The following is a 25,073-nucleotide window of genomic DNA, read 5'->3' on the forward strand; positions in this document are numbered from 1 at the left end:
GTTCGATCGATATAGCCGCAACGCGCGTTATAAATTCGAAAGTTTAATACCGGCGCTGATAGTTCTCGGCGAGTGGAATGTGGAACCAGCCCCGCGTAGCGAAATGAACTGGATATCACGTATCTTCTCTCCACCAGAGGATACCAGAGGTCAAACTGTGAAAGAGTACTCCGTTTGTTTCGATATTGAGACATAAATAGAGTGACTGAACTTGAGAGAGAGGGAGAGAGAGAGAGAGAGAGAGAGAGAGAAAGAGAGAGAGAGAAGAGATATTTTGTAAAGTCATTTGGACAAAGTTTTGTAATCTTTACGGCTAATAATTTGTTGACACTGCAGATATTACATATTAAAGAGTATCGACAGAAGTTTACGCGCCGAGATATTTAAAGGTGACAGACAGAGAGTCGCGCCGTTTCTTCATTTAGACTTTTGATGAGGAAAATTTAGTGTTGGAGTAATCTGTATGCAAGGGAAGATTCATAATGCTGTGCACCTTGAGAAGATTGGCGAGTGTAGTCGGTGAGATAGGTGCGAAATACTCGTGCGGAATATGCGAATAGCGGTGATTTCATCATTCCTTCATGTTATAAGATTAGAGAACGCATGAATTACGTGAATTAAGATATGCGGATAATTGTGATGTGTTTGCGAGTGCTCGTGGTCGCGTAAGTTTTCCGAGAAATGTAATAGAATCGCACGATTCTATTACATGTTTTCTGGCGATATCTATGTTTCTCGATTACATTTCGATGTGAAGAATAGAATTTATTTACTGACAGTTTACGTCACGAGCTTTATAAAAATTCAAAAAATGCGGGTTTAAGAATACGTCTTTAAAATCGCTACTTCTGTAGATAATGCTAGATAATGATAGATGTGCATTAGATTATGATCCAATTTACTGTTGTACTACTTTTTATTTTTAATTCCTTTGTAATCAATGTAAAATTAATTTAATTATATATATATAAACTAATTAAGGTTAATATCATATTTCTCAGAAACTGAATTTATTAAATCTAGCTTTTATATAATTTCATAATTAACAAGCATAATTAATAATTTATATCTTCAAAATGTAGAAAATATAGTTTCATTTTATATTTACAATTGCAAACGTATTTAAATAAATTTTTTGAAATAATATGAATATATATATAGACTCTTGTTACCAAATAATAATAAAAATCTAAATAAAGGGCATGTAAGAGTCAATAACCTATACAATTTTTGAAATAATTTATTTCCATCGTATAAATTTTATGTTTTTTATCAAAAAGTTGCTTGTATGTTTTGCGTGATATATGTAGAAATGGTTAAATTATAGTTTATTACATTAAAAATATTTATTTTGCGGAAACGTTAATATCTTCCATTTTGTGTTAAAATATAAATATTTAGAAATTAAATATTATTTATATTAAATATAATTTTATTAATTTTATATTCTCACTTAAATATATTATCATACTAAAATATATTATCTCACTCTAAAATATATTATCATATGTATATAATACATTTTACGGTTGCAACATTTCTAAGGTTAATAAATTTTTAAATGTGAAAAATAAAACATATTTTTACTATATGATAAAAATACGAAGATAAAACTTCGTGCAATAATGTTTAAAAAATAAAAGCATATTTCATATATGCATATATGGGGTGTCTCGTTATTATTTAATAAAAAAAATTTTATTTTATATACAAATTTGATATTTTATATAAAATGAAAAATTAGCGATCTTTTTTATTGAAACTAAAATTGTTGAAGAAATCATTTAAGGTTATCAATGAAATATCGATGTTAAATGAATTAAATCTGCGTATAAACGAATAATATACATCAGGTAGATTATACCAAGAGAATGCAAATAGTTACACACCGAGTTTTAAACTCGTTACACTTAAACGGGTTCGGCAAGGTTCGAGCTTCATTTTACGGTGCTATTCTGCCTTTCGCCTAATTATTCATCTAATTATTCATCTAATTATTCATCGAAGCGTTTCTGAATAGTCGAGAAATTCTTTACGTTAGGTTGACTTAAATTATGCAATGAAAATCAAATAAACGCTCTTTTGAACGAAACTAAAAATTATGAAGTATCAATGATTGAAATCGGTATTTAAAAATAACCGATAACATATTTCTCGATTTTATTTGATACTGAAGTAAAAAGAGGATTAAATGAAATTAAATAAAAACTCTATAATTATTTTGAGCTTACATACATTTTCTGTATTAAAACTTTCCATTACAGAAATACGTTACGCGTAAGCGCGCTGAACGTTGTTAATCCCTCTCCATTTTGCCATTTATTATAAATAAATCCTCGAACTTCGCGAGCCTCGCCGAGATTATCGTTTATCTTTGCGCGTGGATGATCAAACGGAAATGGAACGAATGATTTTATAGAGAAAATATAGACGGTAAAACGATAATAGATTAATATTCTCGCGTTTTCAATATATCAAACGAATTTTGGACGAATTCTTTGCAAGAGAGGAAGAAAAATAGATGGTGTAGGTAATATAAGCACTGTAAAATCTGCAAAAATATCCATCTACATAAAGCATCTCCATTTGCTTCTGTTTGATATTAATAGTTAATTCTGATCGAGTCGTGACAATATTGAAAGATGTCATTTCGTACTGAATATATATATAGAGTTACATTTATATATATAAAGAATTATGAGTAGTTTATGAAATTATTTGACTGTTTACATATACGCGTGGTCTATCGGATAAAAAATATCGTTCAACATTTTAATTAATATAAATGACAGATGCAATATCTCAATATTTCGAATTTAGATTTTTCTGTGCAATTAATTATTTCTTTCATAATTGTCATTTACCCAAAATTTATTTTTCGACATAAAATACTGGCAATTAAACAAGTCAATCAAGTTCGATTAATGTAAATACAACTAAAAAAGAGAATAAAATCAAATAACGAACAAAGAAAAAAAAGGATGCTATAATAATATATTATAGTATATTCACACACATTTATATAGAAAAAAGAACAACATAATGGAACGCGCTGTTCGATTTAACTGACAATGAGTCTTTTTCAACTGATGTCAATGTCTCATATGAGATCATGAGATATAAATTTTTAGAATAACTATAATATAAGTGAGAGCAATTAGTCTCTCACAGATTAATAAAATTATAAGGTCAACACTAAATGTCAAAAAATTAATATAAATAATGAGATTATTATCTTGATCTCTTGATGTCAAGTTATATGGAAAGAAGTCCATAGTTAAAAATATAGAGCAGAACTATTCATCGTTTCGATGCGAGAATAAGTCAAGTTAAAAAAATAAAAATTTTATTTTCTAAAATTTATTAAAGAAGAAAAGGGAAACTTTCTTTATATTATGCATATGGTAAAAGCTGATAATAGTCGAAACGCTTTCTAGAAAAGCTACCTGCGTTTCACGCTTGACATGCCGGGCTGACAATAGAATTTGTGGGACACTTTATGATTCTGCTTTATCGAACCATAACGGTTTTGTTGACAAAGAATATTTCGCGTGGGCACAACTCGCAAGTATCGTTTGCGAGTATTTCTCCCGTTTCTGACGTCACGATTCGACCTGGCTTATGCGGGGTATTGACGACCCTTAAAGCGAATAAACCACCGGTGTAACCGGATAAGAGCCGAGCTATTGTGTAATTGAGTTTCGTATCGTGCTTCACATAACTCGAAAAGGTAGCTTACATATCTCCGCCCTTTCCGTTTACTTTATATTCCGGAGGGGATAATAACGTAAAGGTGGAAATTCAGCGCATCGCTGGTACTCCTCTTGTTCTCCGAAAGATCATCCCAGTTATTTTTTAATCCGTTGCGCGTTAAAGCATTACAGTCCCGAGCTATGCGGATGTGGTAATATTATTACCCCGAGGCCAATCTTGCCTCGTATAGCAATGCACGCGCGATTTTATGCTTTTGTATGCAGATAAAATACAGGGGAGAGCAGAGAGCGCGCGCTCATGGTTATATATTGTATGTTCGATCATATTCGAGGATTAATAACGCGCGTTTATAATATAATACATTGTAAAAAGTTACCTCAAATCCCCGAAGTGTATATTAATTGTGGTATTTTTCCATGTCGTGTATTTCTTATATGAATTTCATTGCACAATTCCGTATGGAATTAAACACACAGTTAATTCCATCATTAGATTGTATTTCACGTACGCGCTTTTAATAAATTATTTGTTATAAATACGAGATGTTTTTCGTGATAATATTACTGAAATAGGAGTGACTAATGCACTCGATAATATCGTTAATATTTTCATGAATAAATCTGGTATTATTTAAATGAATGAAGCATTTTTATAAATAGCGAGTGCTATCAATCCTTTATTCTTAATTTTACAACTTTTTTAAGTGTCATTATTATTTTTAGCAGTTTATTTATTCAAGAAACGTTTTCTATGCTGAGGTTAAAGAAATTTAGTTTCAAAATTAAATCCGTTATATTTCTAAGGAAAATTAGTTTTTGGATAAAACTGCTTGTCTCTGCGATACATTAGATCTGTCTTTAACACTTGTGTGAAAGCGTTTAATTGTAGAATTTTAACAAAGACCGTCAGCGACACAAAAACGTCGTCAGCAGTTCTCTGAAAGAAACCGAGTATATTAAAAAAAATTAAAGCTCTGTATTTTAAAAGTACATTATATAAAAGTGTGTGTGTGTTCATTAAAATATATATATATATGTATTTACTTTATAGTCCGGCGTTTAATCAGTATTATTATTAACTATAGCTTATCGTCTGTTTTCTATGAGACATACTTTTTATGAGATGTTCACAAAAATTCACTAAAAATTACATTGATCTTTGGATTGGTCTTCCAAATCTCTGAACATAAATCCGATCAAAAATATCTGATCAATCATAAAGATGAAGTTTTGAGAAACAAGAGTATTTATTTTGAAGCAGTTATCTTGGTAGATTCGGAAAATTGGGAGATTTTTACTCAAAACTAATTGAAAATTTCATGGGAAGCATATCTCCACAACACAAGTTCCATTAATAATAATGATGATTGAATGGACGTCATACTGAACGCATTTTAATGCATATAATGTACCTTTAAAATATAACTTTAATTTTTAATATATTTGATTTTTTTCGGAGAACTGCTAACGATGCTCTTGTGCCACGCACGCACAACTGACCGTATTTCATTTCATATACGAGTAAACGAACTTGAACTTTGTTATTAATTAAATAACGGATGTAACAATATATTTTTGTATACACAATAGAATTTACGATAGAATTGTTTTCGACATTTCTCTTATTGGCAAATTGTAAAAGCATATATATATATAGTATTTAATATGCAGTCCTTATCTAAATGATAAATATAATTTTTCCAAAGTCAAAATGCAGTTTTACAACTATTTTTCTTGTGCGTCTTTATGATTCGGTCGACAATGACGATCGCTCTCGCCTCCTGCGATGTCCACGCAAATGTGATTCCTGCATGCATTATCTCAGGCTTAAGCATAATCGTAAGTGTGATACTCTTGCAATCTTGACGACTCAAAATATAAATGATTCGAGCGCTTGTACCTTTATCTTATGGTTATGCTATGCACATTGTTAAATTTCTTATAAATGTAATGTCATGCAAATATTGTTGTTTATTATTAATTTTGTACGAATTATTCTATTGATATGTTATTGTTACGATATGATTGCTAATGCTTTGTGTAGTGTGCAAAATTATTACGTTTCGTCATTTCTGTTATTTCAAAGCTTACCTGTAATAATCTAGCTACTGGTTGGTTCGTAACAGCAGCCTTGCTGATGCCATGCCATTTGCTTTGTATATGTTTATGCATTGTAATAAAGAATTGAATTGAATTGAATTTTTGTTGGCGATGATTGCATACGTTTTACAGGTATAATTTAATTAAATTTTACTTTGAAATTTTCTCAAACCAAATAAACGTTTTAAAAAAGGAAGTAATGAACTATGAAATCGTATAATTACAATAAAATAAACTGTTTCATTATTTGCAAAACTTACATTGGAATTCTAATATTATATTCTAAATTCTAATTTAATATACAATTTACAATTTCTCTTCTGTCTTATAATGTATAATGAATAACGAATATAATGGAGTAGAGATCTATAAGTGGAATTAACAGTGTTATTATTTTTTCAACGTTCCTGAGTGTTCTTTAGTGAAAAATTCTTGGAAACTTGGAGGATTCTTATTTTATTATCGGCAGGAGACCCTCGAGCAATATCGAGCGATCTACATAAATTGCGAGCGATCACTTTTTCAAAACGCGTAAAAATCCCTCCGGTGCGGCACGTTGGTCACGAACGCCGAACGTAGTAAAACGTAGTAAAACGAAAAAATCGTAACGACACTGCGAACTGCAACCAACGTTTCTTAACAGACGCGGCTCGTGCGTGCGCGCGCGGATGGAATTATTAAATCGCGCTGTATTGTTATGCATGTTGCGGGTGATTGGTTCCATCGTGTTCGTTGATACACACCGGAATCATCCCGCTCGTGAATGCGGATCCCGAGCTCGCGATCGCGTTGCGCTCTGGATCATTGCGTCGCGCCGTATTGTCGACTCCGTTGAATATCACGATTGTAATCAGTCTCCAGCTGCACGCGCTGCGCAGAATTTCGAAATACACCAAACAATTCGCGTGAATTTGTTTTTCTTCTTTTTTTCCCCCCGTTTTTTTCTTTCTTCCTCTCCTCTGCTCTTTCTCTCTTTTTTTGTTTTTTTCTTTTTGCGGTCCCGACGTTTATGACGCCACTGTGTACATTGATGAAACCGGAAAATGTTGACGGTCAACTCGAAGCAACGTTGAATTTTTATAAGCAGAGTCTACATGTCAGTGTGTACATAGTATGTAAACGAACCTTTTCCGCCGATCCATGTGGAATAGGGCGACGAGATATAACAGCGCTCGTTCCCTCTCTCGTCCTTTTCCTCGTTTTACGAAATATTTGTTTGTTATAAGAATCAAACTTGCAATTTGTAACTTTTTTTGTTTATTTTTTTAAGCTACGATAATTGCCATTGAAAACTATTATTTATACTCGTAATAAGATTATTTATTAATAGGTCAATTCTAAGCAGAATCATAGGACTCGTAACGTGTTCTCGTAAAACTTGTAAGAACTTATAACTGTAGTATTCTAATTTTTTGCGTAGATATGTATCGTAAGACGTACGATTATTCGTAAATGTCTACGATTTCTGGTAAATGTTATGGCTAGTAAGAAGCTGTCTGTAAAAATATTGTATAAAGGTATAAGCACTTAAAAGTTCTTATAAATCTTATAGGAATATGTTACGAGCCTTACGATTCTGCTTAGAATTTAGGTATAAGTTATAATTGTTAATATTGTTAAGAAATAGGTTTATTGTTAGATATACAATTTGTTTTCTTAATCGTTTGGTTACTACGCTCTAGTTTAATACTTCCCGTTAAACTATTCTTTAATATGAAACGGTTTTTTAAGGATAAAAACACGATAATGACTTTTTTCTATGACTCAATATTTTGTCGATATCAAATAGAAAACTCTCAATTACTTTGATCTGTATCTCGTCACGTTAATAAAAAATGTGACGCAAGTAAAAAGTTAGCATTTTTGAAATAATGAAAGGAAATAGAAATATAAAGGAAGATATATTGTTGTGGAAAAACGACACATTTGTCAATTGTTTATACGGGAAAGTGTCACAACTCTAATATAGAGATGAAATTTACACAATTTTTTACTAGGATTGCAATGTTGCGAATTTTGAAAATTAATAACATAATTAAAAAAAAATACTTTATAATTGAAAGAATAACATGACAAGAAAGTAAAATGCATATTTACTATCTTAATTAAAATGCTCCAATTCAGAAACAATTTAGAAACAATTAATGCTCTATTTAAAAGTTGCACTCTTAGAAAAGATTTCCGGATCCAATGCTATTATTTCTTTATCTATCATAAAGTAAGATAAGTATAGAAATTGTTATAATTTCGAGTTGTATCACTTTTCTATCAATGCAGCAATTTGTTTTATCACATTCGCTTTCTGTAATCGAATTCCGCGGCTGAGTGGCGGAGTTCCGATCTGGCTTAGTCGTAACCAAAGGATTAATATCTCCTTTCAAACTCTGAAATGTGACAATTGTAATTCCGCAGTATGTACGTTTAAAACTTGAAATGTGGTAATATATTTGTTGAATAAAAGTTTAAGGTCTTACAATTCTGACTGAAGTTTGAAGTGATTTGGGATTGTACAGTACTGACTAAAGTAGAAGTAGTTTACGATCCTACAAAGCTTGTAGGCAATAGGAGTATAATAGTTTAAGCATTACAATTTAAAGCCAGAAGTGATTTAACATTAAAATGGTCTAATAATACAAACTGAACAAGAATGGATACGGTGATACGTAATGTTAAAACGGGATTAAGCCACCGTTTATGGAAGCGTGTGTAATACGAGGAAACATGTAACGCGGAAACTTCAAGTATAATATGTTCTTAGCCGAAGTGAAATATTCTCATTTCAAAATATCTGCGTTTGACATGTCGTTACGAAAGAAACGTACATTTCGAGCTTACATAGACCCTTATATTCGCCGATATGAAGTTATCGACTGCCATGTCGAAAAATAGCTGTTTTAACGAGTTTGTGAAGGAACTTTCAGAAATTTGCCAAACGGAAACAAGTAAATTTCGTCTATTCTGTTCGTGTAACGAAGTATCGCGGGAGGCGACATTAGCAGAGGATACGATTTCTCGAATAGCTTCTACTTATCCGAAGTAGAATGTTCACGATACTTGTACTTGACACGTTAACTTTGAAGACGCGTATCTGTTCTACAGCCCTCTTCTCCACGCGAAACTGCAACTTGGGTATAAGTGGATGCTGCCTGACGAGCCTGTCAAGGGATGATGTCGCGACAGATATCGCGCTTTTCGTTGGAGAAGCATCGACAAACATCAGGAGTACTTTACGTGTCGGTGCATCGCACAAATGTTTGCCTGTTTCCTGCCGTAATATCTTGCGATTGCGGTCACACGGTTGGGTGTGGCGAAATCGGGAAGACGACGAAACGTGTTGTCGTCTCCTTTATTTCGGTGTGACATCTGCCGTACTAATACACTTGACTAGACGCGGAAAAAGCTTGTTTTTGGCACCGGAAAACGGTCACGAAATTTGTACCGAAAGAGAAAAAAAAGCTTACGAACAAACGATTCGCATTCGTGTCCATCCCGCCCGACGATTTCCTGTTGATTATCCGACAGCACATATGAAGAACCAGTTTTACTTTCCATTCGATCAACTATACTCGAAATGTATCGTTCTTTTGTTGAATGCAATCCAAAAATCACGGTCTGAATACATCGGTAATTTTATACCGATAAAATTAGAATGCATCCAACAACAACAATTTTGTATCGATTTTAATAAATATATCGAGTTGAAGAAATTGAGTTTATTAACCCCTTGACGTGCGCGTCGTAAAGTTTACGATTGAGTTTATAAGTTTCAGTTTTCTAGGGTTAACCTTAAGGTTTACGTAAACAGCTCTAGTTTCTATCCAGTTTGTGATAATTATTAATTTATGAAGGCAATTTATTAAAATAATTATAACTTGTTAAAAAACATTTATATATATTTTCTCTCTCTCTCTCTCTTTTTTCTCTGTCTTTTTCTCAAGCTAATTTAAAGCTAATACGGCTAATATCTTAAAACTAATATCTATTTTTTTGTGACGTTTTATACATTGATTATACTTGTTGAATATGCATATTCTAGCACAGTGAAATCGATGCATCACGAAGCAATCAGTCATTGATAATTATTAGCGATTTTATACAAACAAGTTTAATCTTCGCTTCATGACCATTAATTACTTTTATAGCCTCTGTTAAATGGAGTCTGAAAGATATACACTTTCTTCGCGAAGAAGGAGACTTGATACATTTTCGCGATAGGAAACTTCAATTTATGCTTTCATCTAATCGTAATGTCATAAATATTCATAAATGAATAATTTTAGGACTGTGCTTTAATTTTACGAATTTTATTGAATGATATTTCCGAGCTTTTTCTAGCATCTGATATCTTTAGTATTAATCATATTAGTATACATCTCAAGATGGACAGATTTTTTCCACTCTGTAGTTATACGGAAAGATCGATTTTGCTGAAATATCTAAAAATTTAGACAGACACAGATCTGAAAATAATTTTGTTGGGCCAAAATAATTATGAAGGAATCTTAAGCATGATGAACAACGCTGCAAAAAGTTTTGATAGATTTAAAAATAATTTTATTGAACTACAAATTAATTATGTAGGATACTGAAGCTGACTACTAAGACTTCAATTTTTGTAGCCTTTCTCATCATGCTTGAAATTCTTACATAATTGTTTTGATGGTTCAAGAAGATTACTTTCAGATCTGTATCTAGCTAAAGTTTTAGATACTTGAGTAAAATCATTCTTTTCATGTATTTACTCGGTTTTTACAAAATATGAGTCAACCCACTGCAGCAAGCCCTTCAATGGAATGATACAAGACACGATGTCTTTGTATAGCATTGTATTATTTTGACGCAACGGTGCAACATTTTCCGTTTGCACTGATATGCAATAACGATACCATGATGTGATACGCCGACTGATATGCAACAAGTCTACATCCATCTTTAGAAGAAGGATCTTCATATATTAGACAATCTTTTCTACATTTGGACCATGATATCTCATCATTTTATCGTGATGATCTAGTAGAACGGGGATTAAGAATCATTGATACAAGAGGAGGAAAACGGCAGAAATGCAACGAGTACCACTCGCATTGTTAGTAGATCAATAGGAAAAAAGAAGAAAAGCAAGAGCTACAACGACATGCGGACCGTTTCAATTGAAAAGTTCGGTCTTCATTCAGCAGTCGATTCGCGTTCGTGAAACTTTCAGAAGGAGGAAGCCCGCTTGCTTCGAATTACATGGAATGCTGCCAGACAAAATTAAAGCATTGAGACTTGGCGGGGTCGCGTGAAATATGGTGAGGGGTAGTTTATTTATGCGATACAGCATAAATGAACACATAGTTATAACATGCGTTGATCATAGCTTTTCAAAGTAAACGAATGCTCTTTCGTTTACGATACTTCTAGTATTTTCGATTCGATAATCGTATATGTGTAAAGTCTATCAGCGAGGGAGAGAATCCGACGGGATTTACCTTTAGTTTACTGCTGTTGTTTCCCTCACATCAGCCAAAAGCTGAGTTTGAGGAAAGTCTATTTTAGTTGTTCCCGAGGGAAGTAACAAACGAAAATTTACTATATTTTTGTGCGACCAAGTTTTAGCGTTTTCTCTTTTTATTTTTCTTCGTATCTACTCGGCTGACAGATTTGTCGCAGTCAGCAACGTTATTATCTCTTTAAAATTTAACATTAGATCCGCTGATGCTGCCAATTTGATAATTTCTCTCTCTACATTCGATTAGTAAAAATTATTTTGGTATTATTTGTATTGTTAGAATTATTTGCATTATACATATTTATACATTTTTAATATTCTGCAAAAGGAATGAAAAGAGAATTATCTTTAGATCTGTATTTATAGTTAAATTTTTAAACACTTCTGCAAAATCATTCTTTCCGTGTAAAAGCGAGTTCTCTGAATTCACAAATGTTACATGAAGCATAGCCTCAAGACAGTTAAAATTTAAAAGCGAGTGGTAAATGAATATAGCTTCATAGAGCGCATCGTGTTACACTGAGGCGAAGGCGTGCGAAAACTTTTCTTATCCTGCAGCGCGAAGTTCCGTAATCATCGGACTTTCAGCTTCACTTTCTGCGGCACCTGCCGCAGCCGTATTCGCGAGATTGCTTTGTTAGTTATTTGTTGAGGAACTCAGTTCACTGTGACGAATAGACGTTTAATGAGCTCGTTTCATTGTAAAATGTTTGTATAACTTGTCGCCGGATCTCCTTCGGATCGGTACTCATCATTATCCGCTTCGCGTTAAAATGGGACCGCTCGTTTGCAGGTTGGATACAAAGAATCCATCGACAATTATCAATGCACTACCTCGCTTTTGTAGATGCAATGCCATTAGGTGAGCGGAAGTTTATCAATGTGTGGGATTAGTTGGGTGATATAAAACGAGTCAGTCGGCAAACAACTTCGACCTTCTGATAATTAATCTAATCAGTATCTGATAATTTTTTCATTTACTGTATTGAAATCTTTTATTTTTGTTTATACGTAAAATTAAACAACAGTGATTGGATTTATTATCTAATGGATTGCGAGTCGCCATACTGTATTATATCGAATGGACTTTTAGAGAAAATTCCATTTTGTGATTTAATCACGGAGAAATCAAGCGTTAAAAAAGTAGATGAAATTGTTTTCCCATGAACTTTTTCCCTTTACGATAATTATGTTCAAATTCTTTATAAAGTTTGCGATTAAAAGTAAGGTGGGGTCTCTGAGGCACTTCGTATTTTCTCTTTATTTTGAGAAAACTCTCCATCGCTTTGTCACGATGAGAGGCGAAACGCAAGTGAGCTCATTTTAGAGAGATAAGAAACGATGGTACACAGAGCTAACGATGTGGTTGCGGCAGCTTGCAATATTGCGAATGAACAGAAATAATGATATTGTTTCTCCGTTTCCGCTATTTTTTCAAACGAAAGTTCATTATCCGAGAGGCTCACAATAACATCGTCATCTGTTTGTTTGATCTGTCATTGAGATAAATGATACGACGAGTAGTTGGATTACGAAAATTCAATACTTACTCGACTGTAAAACCGTAGTTATTGTTTTGAACGTCGGATCGGTGTAAATTTGAACGTCGAATCCGAGTTTGCTTAATGATGTCTTGAGGTTCAGGGTGTCATTTTCGGAACCTTTTCTCTCGACCATGTTCTCGAAGTGCACGTGATTTAATATAATCGCTATTCCTCTTCTTTTATGTTTCATATTATATTCATCGTCGTACGGATTGACATCGATTTTCACATTTTTGACATCCATCATGTCCTTGCTTAAAATATCACTATACATGTTAAAAAATTATACAAATTAATTTAGAGGTATTCAATAATAATAAAATTAATAATAATAATAGAGAATATTATTATTTAAAGCTAATATGTTAATACACTAAAAAAAATTACTTTATATCTTAATAAATATTTCTCTTAATATTTGTAAGTAAACATTTGCTGAAAGTTAACGTATATTTATTAGATACAAGACCATTAATTTGATTTAACTATCATTTTTCCTCATTGAGTAACTATTTATTTAATATAAGTCAATGTTTATTTATAAACATTTAAAAAAATATTTATTAAGATATATACTAAATTTTTTTAAATGTATTGTGTCTTGTTTTATTGTTTAAGTGCGAGACAACGCAGGAAATTCATTTTGCTTCAATAAGAATGGTCGACATCTTTTGAAATTATAATTAAGTTCGTGATGACTATACAATATTACACTCTCTTATTTTGTCATAGAAAGTTGGTAATGTTATTTCGAAGATGCTAAAACTTATCTTCCCAGTCGATCCTACATTTTGTTAATTAATGTAGCAAATGACGTTCTATGACGTTATTTTGGAATATGTTGAAGGGTTTCATGGGTTTTGATTTGTTTTAGACGAAATAGCATAGATAAAGAAATGTATTAGGTAGGTACTATACGTTGCGCGAGATGCGAGAAACAAATGATTCCGTGGTTCCGCCATTAATAACACAACGAAGCTGCAGAATGAAATGAGCGGAACGCAGGATAGTTATTTATATCTCGGTTGGATCTTAATTAAATTTTATTTTCCGTGGAAAAATGTGTTTTATAACAGAATTTTTATTAACATTAACACTTTTTTCTTCTTGACATTGTACTGCAAATAAAAACGTTCAATTCGGCGAAACAAAAATTTACACGGCATTAATGAACGATCTCGCGGATGAGAATACTGGAGTGATAATTTCGAAATATTTCATGTAAAACAAAGAAATAATATCGGATTAAAGTTTCTAGGATTTCGTTCTCAATGGATTCATTATACCGCGGATTATTCTCGGTGTGCATTTATTTGAAAAGATACGAAAAATCTTCCGTATTATTCTTTAAAATTTGTCGATATCCCTGTCCATTAAAAAAAAAAACCGAAGAAATTTGTGTAAGCGTGTACATTAACCGGAGTAAATGCATTGTACACAAAGAGATAAATAGAAGGAGAAAGAGGGAGGAAGAGAGAGACATGTATCCGACATTGCGGATGGAATAAATGTAGTATTTAGTGGAACGTCTCTTTGTGCAGTTGGTGTAATTAGGCGGTAGCTAGTTGTAGAATTCCAACTTGAGGACAGTCGCAAATAGATGGTCCGGGTGATGCGCAGCAACGAAAAAAGAAAAAAACAACGAACGAAAAAGTGGGGAGGAAATGGGCGTTTCCGGAACGTTTTGCCTCTTTGCGGTTAGTTTCGGGAAGAGAGAGGGGGGGGGAGGGAATATCGGAGCATTTCTCTTCTTAAGGCGAGGCGGACGGCAAAGGAGGACCTTATCCGGAAAAGTGCACCCACTTCTACTTCGTACTTTCCACTCACGTGCGCTTACGCAGACGGATATCCTGTTTAGTTGAGGGACTCGAGCGGTACCGCGGCGGGATCATACCGCGGTCAATTTAATTTCAACTTAGATCGCAATCGAGAACTTCCGCTGCGATTCGACGGCGTTTTATCGTGCGGCAGCCTGCCCGCAACTTTCCGCGGCTCTCGCACGTACGCGCGATCCAACTTTCGCGAGTTACCGCGATTACGACTGCTCCGGATCGGGTCGGCTACGCCGGTCGAAAGTAAATCGGCGGTATTATTGCACAGAATAGCGCGGAGGATGCGGAGGTAGAACTGTCTGAGCTCCGTTGAACTGAATGGACCGTAAACTCGGCGTTTAATCCTCGCGTGGTTAGGTGCGTGCTTGTAGAAGTTCTGGTGAACCACAGCCAAATATTACATGCAGCACTGTAATCTAGAATAAGCATATTATGAATTTAGGCGATATATTTAATTCCAGGAATTATGAATTTAAGCAATAATTCTACTAGATTGAAAATAAGAGCAAATGAGATTATATAACAAATCTTGTTTATACAAAATGGAAATTATTTTATACCACAGTTTCACGCTTTGAAAATAATTATAAATAAAATAGAATAAAAGTATTATAATAATTCTTGATTCGATATTCGAAAACTAAAGAAATTTTGTATTGTCTTTTATAGATTCTTGTGTTAGTTTTGATTCATGTAAGGGAATATTGTCCTTTATTCTCGTAAATCGATTTATTCTACAACAAGAAATTATTTATTTTTTTTTAATTATATAAATGTGATTATACCCACTTCTTGCGCATATCTGTATATACACAGTTATATTTCTGTTGTTGCATTTCACTGGTATCTTGATATTTTTTGTCAATATGTGTTCTGTTCTACATACAGCATGTCGGTCAAAACGCTTGTTTTGTTATATTTATATCGAGGATCTAGACATTTTTGTCTTGCAATATCGCTATTCTTCTTTAAAAAAATAATGGAATTTAGCAATCTTTCTCTTTCTGTTTTTCTTTTCTCATTTTTAAAATTTATGAAATTTAATATTTCTGCGTTTATAAGATACAAAATAATTTAGATTACTTTCTACGAAATTTATTATATTTATGATATATATTGTAAAAAATGCAGTATTTAAAATGTTTACATTTAAAACATCTTCGCAAAATAAATGTTTAATATAAAAGACATTTTAATTTTACATATTTTAGTGTTTTAAATCCAAACACTACAGTGTTTTGTTTCTCGAAAAAGTTTAAAACCAAACAACTTAAAGTATGTGTATATGTGTGTGTTTAAAAAATGGAGACACAAGAATAAAACAATGGAATTTGTATAAACACTTTGTATAAACAAGATTTGTTACACATAATCTCATTTGTCCTTATTTTCAATCTAGTAGAATTATTGCTTAAATTCATAATTCTTGGAATTAAATATATCGCCTAAATTCATAATATGCTTATTCTAGATTACAGTGCTGCATGTAACATTTTAATATTTTAAAATTAAACACTTCTTTTATGAGTGTAACGTATACTGTTAGAAATATAACCACGAGCTTCCTTTACATGCAAATGGAGCTCGTGATTATGTACGAAATTAAAAGTAATGAATGATTTAACTAAAACTTACATAGTTATAATACTTAAATGTAATGAACGTGTACATTAAATTTATGAAATTTAACATACTTTTCATAAAATTTTCATGAAATTTTATGTACATTAAATTTCATAAATTTTCAAGAAAAATACATTAAATTTCATGTACATGTACATAAATATACTTTTCAGTTATAAATACATTAAATTTAATGTAATGTTATGAAATTAAATATTCAATTCAAATTGTATAACTTAAAAGTATATTAAATTTCATGAAATTTTTAATAGTGTATAGGTACATCTGGAAATCTGAGATTATATTATTTAATATCGGATTAACTTCGCACGTACTGAAAATTGCATTTTTTAAAAAACGTATAATATTATGGTGAGAAAAACCGTAGAACTAAAGAGTCAGCACAAAAGTCATTGCTTGAGTAGTTCTTTCTCAGAGGATGGATACGCTGATGTATACTTGAGATATACATATATTGGTGAATATATGAAAATGGCATGCACAACCACGTAGTCATCAAGAACACTCAAAGTATAAGGGATGAGAGAAGGGGGGGGAGAGAGAAATAGAAAGGGGAGGGAATCAGAGGGAGAACACAGAACGGATGTGACAAAACCACTGCGGGGCGCTTACGAACTAGTCATAAACGTGGTGAGCCAGTGGCTATTACGAGACAAATGTTCGTCGTGGGAGAAGTGAGTTACCGGCATTACCGCGAAACTGCGGCGTTTACTTTGGGCTCTAAAACATTTTGCGCCTAACGGCCTCCAACTCCCCGCTATTATGAATATAAATCTAGTCCGCCGTGGCTTGCCGCTCGCGCAAATCCCCGTCCTTTTCGCTATCCGACAATTATACCAACCATGCGTTATGCGTGGCTGCGAGAATAAGCGCATAATGCGCGACGGAGCACTACGCTCCCACCTGTGCATGAGGACTTTGATAAAAAAAGACAATGCAATAACAGGAAAGAAAACGTCGTAATTCTCGCGATCGCACTTTATGAGAAAAATTCGATTCTATGTAATCGCATTCGGTATCAGGGTGTCTGTCGTTTTAGACGATTTCGTTCTAAAATTGATTCAAGATGTAGCTCTAGAAAACGACGGTGAATTGCCATGAGAGTGAAATTTTCTTTAAAATAATATTGCAGCAGTCTCGGAACAGAAATATTTTTATTTGAAAAAAACAATAATCTAGAGCTGAAAAATTAATATTATCGATTACATGTCGCCATATGTTACATAGGTATGTTACACGTGAGTAATAAATACACAGCAATATTTAAATGAAAAATGAAATAAAATCAAGGGTATTTTGCAAATGAAAATAAAATGAGAGCAATCAAAAACGAAGAATAAAAAAAACAGTTTTACTGCATCTTACGTCAATGTTTTTTTTATTTGAGCATAGTTAATTTTATTTGTTGCGTTATAATCAATGCTACGGTGGGAAATCAGATAAGGAGACAATTATTTCCCAAGTTCTTTATTAGAGATAAAGAGTTAAAAATTGAAAATAAAGCAAATACAAAATGAATTATATTTTTAGTATGACATTGGACACTTTTTATGACTTCTATTGGAAACAAATGTTATAGAAAAGAAAATGAGATTGTGATATCTGTTAACGATTTTATTTGTTCCATGCATCACTCGAATGCAACATGAACTGAAAGTTTCTATTTACAATAAAAATGATAAAAGATCGTAAAGTTAGTAGTTGACACACGTTTGTATCTGCTTTAGCGAGTGAAAGAGGAAAAAGACGAGAAAGCGCTGAAAAGCGCACCATTCGCGTCAGTCGCATGTCGATTATTTGCAGTACCTCCATATCTCTGCGCTTTATATCGGTCACGACGTGACGAAGTGGTGCTTACTTTGCCTTCCTGAACGACCATCCGTCCGGTACGCTCCGTTGCGATTCGTCCGGTGTTGAAATGTTCCACTGTTCCTGCTGCGGAGTGTACTTGTCGTCTGCCTGCACGTTGCCTCTGCTGGTTGCCATCTAACGATCCCTCGATTTGCGTTTATCCATTTACTACCATTTGCTCTCACCTACACGCCAAAAGACGACATGTCTCGCGCGCACCAAATTTATCTTATCGACGTGCTCGTTCGAGGAAACTCCTGATAAAAGCATTGCCGATAATACCTGATAATCTATAGCATCTTTGTGCCGATCGAGAACAATCGAACGTCTGCATATCGCTGTACATCGCGCGCTACACGGATTTCGGATGTTCTCTGATATCCAACATGGCACGTCTTACTGAGGTGACAATGGATTTGATTGTTTAGAATGCCGGATAATTAACATTTCTTATCCGGCATTCTAAACAATCAAATCCAATTGTCATCTCAGTAAGATCCGATAAAAATTTTTATCCGATGTGTTGTAGTCAGGCAAAAAAAATGATTTCTCTGAAATATAATAATCAAAAGCATTAACGCTGTCTTAATAATAGGAACACATATTTTTTGTGACATTAAAGGAACATATGAGTCCTTGAGAGTCTTTAAAGTTTTTTGTTGTTAGTGTTTTATAGAAGTTTAAAAATTTGTAACTAATAAATAATTGCAACATTTGAACTTAGCATAAATATATATATACGATAATTAGCCTACATTAATAGAACAAAACTGTGAAAAATAAGATTGTGAAACAAAATTATTCCAAATTATTGCGCATTATTCCAATAAATATACTATTTAAAAATTAGGAAAAAATATCCCAAGATCATCAGAACTTATAAGTTCCTGCAGTTACGAGAGTTAAACTTTTTTCAATAATTGTGTGAATTAATATTTCCTATGATTATCATTATATCATGACATCATTTATTATTTTAATTCTGAAATAGTTGTGATATATTATGTGGCATTCCTTATTTTATTATATCTTATTATCACGAATGAGCAATTTTCGTATTGAAAAATTTATACATTTAATACATGTTAAATAATTAATTCGAGTTTGGAGAATACCTTGGTTTGTAATTTTTGTATCTCTTTGCGCGATATTATGTATTTCATTGCAAATGGAACTTTGGGGTTTCATTTTAGTTGACCAATATCAACAACCAAGTCATCTCCTCTCGCAATTTCATGCTGAGGATATCGGAGTTTGTGATGTGTTTAATCGGCATGCGCGGCTCCTCGCTATTGCGGCTTGTATTTCAATGCTTCAGGCGTTCTACTTTGCTACCACACTTAACGATCGACCGTGCAATCCATAACGATATTTGACGATGCATGGCAGTACAATAATCAGTATGATGAGTGTGCTTTGTGGGTGTTCTTGCGTGAAAGGAAATCGACACTTCCCAGTCGGTGTTGTGTCGCCGTGTCTTGAAATAGGGATGCACACTCGAGTGAATCCATCGCGACTTTCTATGAAGCGAACGGATATCTAAACGTAATCGTATAATAAGAAAACCGTCGGATATCAGTGGTATTTTACGCGAAAACGCCGCCTTTAACATTGTCGTGGGGATTTATGTGCACGAGTTTGTTCCAGTCACCACCTTACACGTTGTACTAGTCGATCTCTTTTAAACCTGACTTGAAGGGGTCGTTCATTATTCAGGACTCGTAATCGGTCTTCGTGACAGCAAAGGAAAATATAATAATCGATCTTCAAATCATAATAATCTTCGATCGTTAAAAGTCTAAAAAGATAAAGATGTTGAAAGGCGAACGTATACAAATAATAATAAGTCATACTAGATCGTTTTATGAATAAATTACTTAAAGAAAGAAACGTCAAATTCAGTCGAGGCTAGATTTTGGAGCCTAATAACATTTCTATGTCAATCTTTAAATACATTTTCCACTTTAAACTGCGAAGTATTACAAAGGGTATTTAAAAATTCACATAGAAATATTCTTAGACACCAACATCTAGCCTTGACGTTTCTTTATTTAATTAATTAATGTAAAGATGTCACTATAATTTTCTGGAAATAATTGATGACGATAGAGTTGTTTCATAACGCGCAAAATTATCGATATTTTTTTTCGTAGTTGTCCTCTATCGATTAAAATTCTAATTGAACTATTGGCTGAATGCATTAAATGGTCATTTTTATTAATTTCTGCAGAGAATGAAACACGTTTGCGATTTTTAATTGCGAATCCTCAGTGGTAATAGAGCACAGCTGTCGTTTTCATCAAAACTCGGGGTGGGTTTCAGTCGAGTGAGCCGATGGACGGAAATGTCCATTTGCTCGTTGCAGTGCTTACCCTGGAGCGTTGAAAGCGACGTGCGGTTCCTAGACAGCAGTGACACACTTCGACCGATATCCTGTTACCCAACGAAAATCGCCAGTCATGACACATAAAGGCGACATCCACTTACATAGAAATTTCTCTTCACCTCGAAACTTATCATTCCTTCGTTGATGCTCTTGACGTTTACAGAACTTGACGTGTGACCGCATCATATTAACTTTATAAATAAATGGTAAAATTGTGGTACTCTAAATAATTGGTGGCATTAAAATTTGCACAAATTTAAATGAATTTTTTTTTAGTTTTCTTGTTAATACTATCAAAATGTTATGGAAATGTAATATGAAAGAAGTTTTTTTTCAATGAAAAGGTTACTGCATAGCAGACCTGGATTGTTATTATTCATCTGAATTTAGTATTTTAATAACAAAATGTCTTTTTTTCGTAATTATAAAATCTTTCAATTACTTCTGTGATTGTAGGCAATCGAAATTCAAGTGTATTCATAATTTGAATTTTATGGAGATATGATAAATTTTATGGAGAAATAAAACTATTTTAGTTAATTTTTATGGACCGCTGTTAGCAGAAATTTACAGAGGAAAATTGATTGGAGAATCCGTAAATGAAAATAAAACAGACTCTAGTCCGCTCTTAATCTAGTTTTATATGAAACTTAACTGACCGCAGAATACATTTTCCTCTTTATAGAAGTAAAAAATTTTCAGATTACAAATTTATATTAATCGCAATTTGATGACGCGAAAATAAGCAATTAATCTATGTTATCTTGTTTCTCCAGACGTACAACATGGATGCCCAAGTTGGCGAATCGTCGGCGTGCGCGACGGCATTGCTCTGCGGAGTTAAAGCTAATTACGAGACTGTTGGTCTGGATTCGTCGGCACGTTTCGAGGACTGTTACTCTAGTTTCGAAGCGCGCGTTCCTTCGCTTATTAATTGGGCTCAGGATCAAGGTAAGTCTTCATGCATCGATATAAATTTATCAAAAGACAGTGATAGCAACTGTAAAGATTATAACTGTACAAGTTTTATATGTAGAATTAATGTATACATATATATATGTATATATAATTGGATAAACTATTTTATAGTTATTGCAACTAAAATAGTTTATTCAAATATGTAGAATAAATTCGGGTATTATGGTCATATGGAAAAGACAGTCATAATTTCTCCAATAATTACTAAATAGTTTTATAGTCAAATTTAAGGATAATCAGTCCCTAAAAGTAAGATAGCTAATGCATTATTTTGATAAAATTAAATTTCTGTTAAATGTTTTCTCTTTAATTTCGATAATTATTAATAATAAGTTTTTATTACTTTAAGTTTCAGTGAAATGATATACTGAACACTCACTATTAAAGAATAACTAAAAAGTAAAAATATGTTTTTTGCATTTTAAAATGCTAGTATTGATATCTTAAATAAAAGGAAGAGTATAACGAATGATTATAATATATGCATGGCAGATTAATCTTTTTAATCAGAGTGTCACTTTCTATCGAATTTCACGCGACGCTTACGATCCAGCGATCTTGTCATTATGAACAAACGTAATTAATCTGCGCATATATCCAATTTAGTAGGGACGGGCGTTAAAACGATTAAACTGCCCAAACACGGCGCACGATTAAATGCCCACGTATAAATTGAATTCGCGCTTGCGCGTCCTACGCCGCAGATGTGGCACATATCGTATTCTTGGCGCGGCGCTTGACCGGAAGCCGATATCTAATTTACGACTGGCGCTAATTGCACAAGCTAGAGCGACTCCGCCTAATGGAAGATTTCACGTGCTGTTTATTAAATCACGCCGTGCACGCGAGAATATTCTGGACGTTCTGGCTACCGAACTTTCTCATTTTCACTGTTTTGCAGTTCGAAACTTGGATGTGTTCATGGCTTCGTGCATATATCCGCGTTACGTGCTAATCTATATACAGGGTCCGCCAAAAGTCCCGGGCCGGCTGAATATTTCAGAAAATATGCATTTTTGAGAAAAATGTTTTAGACAATAGTTGTAGGGTTTAAAAAGATCTATTCACTGATCACATCCGCTTGACTTTGGATAGCGCCACCAAGGTTAGGGTGACGAATGTTACCCTGGACATGATTCTGAACAACATTCAAGAGGTTTTAGCCATCGATCGGACACCTTGCATAATGCTAATACCGGCGGTACTGTAACTTTCGAGCCTTATAACTCGAAAAGTACTTAATGAAAAATAACTTTATTATAGTGTTTTAGAAAGCTCTTGACACCAGCTATTAAATTCTGACATCAAAAATAGGTGTTCCATTTAAAAAAATTAATTTGACCTTGATCTGACCTTGTTGGCGCCATTCAAAGTCAAGCGGATGTGATCAGTGAATAAATCTTTTTAAACCCTACAACTTTTGTCTGAAACATTTTTCTCAAAAATGCATATTTTCTGAAATATTCAGCCGGCCCGGGACTTTTGGCGGACCCTGTATATACTGAAAAACAGATTAAAATTTGAAGATTCTTCTGATTGAATTTGAAGATCACAAGAAATGCTAAATATTTAATAATAAATAGGATTAGTATGATCTTTTTATGTTAATATTTCCCAATGAAAATTAATTAAATGATAATAGATTAAAGACGATAATTGAAAATTAATTAAACGATAATTGATTAAAAGCAATACCTAATTGAAGAATAATTGATTATGTTTTTCATGATTTTTAAACTATTAAATAATTTTGATAAAAGAGAGTTCAACAAAAACGAAAATATTATCAAAATGAGATTTATTATTACAATCTATAAATTTGTATATACTAAAGTAATATTAAAACGTAAGTTTTTTTTTGTTTTAAATGAAGAATGTCTATATTTATTTAAAGAATGTATAAAATGCCGTTAATCGTGTTCACGATAAGACAATCGATATAGGAATCTTGATTATTGTGTCCACAAGCTGTAATTACGCGCATTATCTACTAGACGAACCATAATGAGTCCGTCTGTGACGTCAGAGTATTCAGGACGCGCATCGTGGCGTAAGGAAATCCGCATGTCAAAGGCAAGCGGGGTATTTGAAAGGGCCGTCTTGTCGGCGCCAGTAGAAAATGCAATTAGAGAAAGACACGTTTCACGATGTTAGCCAGTGCTGTCAAAGGCATCGTTGTTACACGACATTGTCCTGGATAAATCGCGTGAACTATATTAACGTTTTATTACGTCGTTGCTGTACAGTTAAATCAAATCTGTCGACGTACATATATACTACATTAATATGTATATATGTATAATATGATATACATCGTTGCAGAGGTTACCGGGTGTCTGTTGCAGAAGTAATTATCGGTGATACGGTTGTAATTGCTTCTACCGTCAAATTGTAAGTTTATAAGTGGGCGTGCTGGTGATGACGGTGAATTAACATTATACTCTGCTGAGCTCCTGCGCGGTCATCAGTAATCACTTACGGTTTGTTTGCGATGGCGGATCGCTGCAAAGAACGGATGTACGAACGAGCGAACGCGCCGCGCGTACAATCCGTTTGTGATGTAATTTCTTGCTTACGCGAGGCAGAGCGCAAATGTTCGTGAATATCGCGCGTCGAATAAATAATAAACACCACCGAAATGTACGTTACGCAGTATCTACACGAGTATTACGAGTTTCAGCGATGTGTATCTCGTTAGTTATTTGACGTGAGAGAAAGAGAGAGAAAGAGAGAGGGAAAGAAAGAGAGAAAGAAGGAGAGAGAGAAAAAGGATAATGTCTTATCAGATCAGAAATATGTACAGATATTACTACACAGAGGAAATTTTCTTTTAAAATTTACCTTGAAAATATGGTGGTGTGTGTGTTGTGGTACAAATACAATATTTTATAGATTTTTACCGTGCACTTCAGTAAAATTAATCAAACTTATTTTATATTTTATTGTAGTTTTATTAATGAATGAGAAAGATTTATATAAAAATTCTTCGAAATACAATGTTGTCCCACAACTATCATATTTTCAGGGTAAACTCTAAGAAAAAATTCTCTCCGTGTAGAAATCATTATTGCGTAGGGGAGACCGGGGCCGGTTGTCACAGTTTTTGATTAGTAATTTTTAGAAATAAGTGGGTGTCTGATTTTGAAATATTATATACGTTATAATATATCTACATCCTTTAAATATTAAAAAAAAATTACTCGTGAATCCATCATATCGTAAAAATAAGTTATTTAATTTTAAATAAAATTGTGAAAATGTGACAATTAATTCCGTGTTCTGGGTTGATTGTCACACGTTCTAGGATTGGCAGTAGCATTTTTGTTATGGACAACACATATAAAAAATGCAATTTTTATTTTAATATCAGTTCTATATTTTGAGAAATAATAGCAATTATGGTATTAATACAAATAAAATAGTTATTTTAATCATAAAATACGTAATTTGTTTTTGTACCGTAGTTTCTATATGAAAAATGAAAAAAAAACAGTGTTCGATAAATCTTACGCACTGGGGCAGTGCGAAAGATTT

The 25,073-nt window shown here is 33.2% G+C and overlaps 1 protein-coding gene across 2 annotated transcripts in view; it reads right to left on the minus strand.

The window, feature by feature from the left end:
* Positions 1-18,514, minus strand: part of LOC108722008 (caspase-1) — a 39,304-nt gene extending 20,790 nt beyond the window's left edge. The window contains exons 1-2 of one of the 2 annotated variants that reach the window (XM_018446890.1): positions 18,183-18,511; positions 12,855-13,114 (exon numbers count right to left, since the gene is read on the minus strand). In XM_018446890.1, the coding sequence (XP_018302392.1) occupies positions 12,855-13,114; positions 18,183-18,310 (388 nt within the window). In that variant the 5' untranslated portion in view covers positions 18,311-18,511. Of the gene's footprint in view, positions 1-12,854; positions 13,115-18,182 lie in introns of both variants that reach the window. The other variant, XM_018446891.1, reaches the window with a different exon arrangement.
* Positions 18,515-25,073: the final 6,559 nt, after the last annotated feature.

The sequence above is a fragment of the Mycetomoellerius zeteki genome, unplaced genomic scaffold, assembly GCF_001594055.1.
Source record: "Mycetomoellerius zeteki isolate Tzet28-1 unplaced genomic scaffold, Tzet1.0 scaffold19, whole genome shotgun sequence".
Taxonomy (NCBI): Eukaryota; Metazoa; Arthropoda; class Insecta; order Hymenoptera; family Formicidae; genus Mycetomoellerius; species Mycetomoellerius zeteki.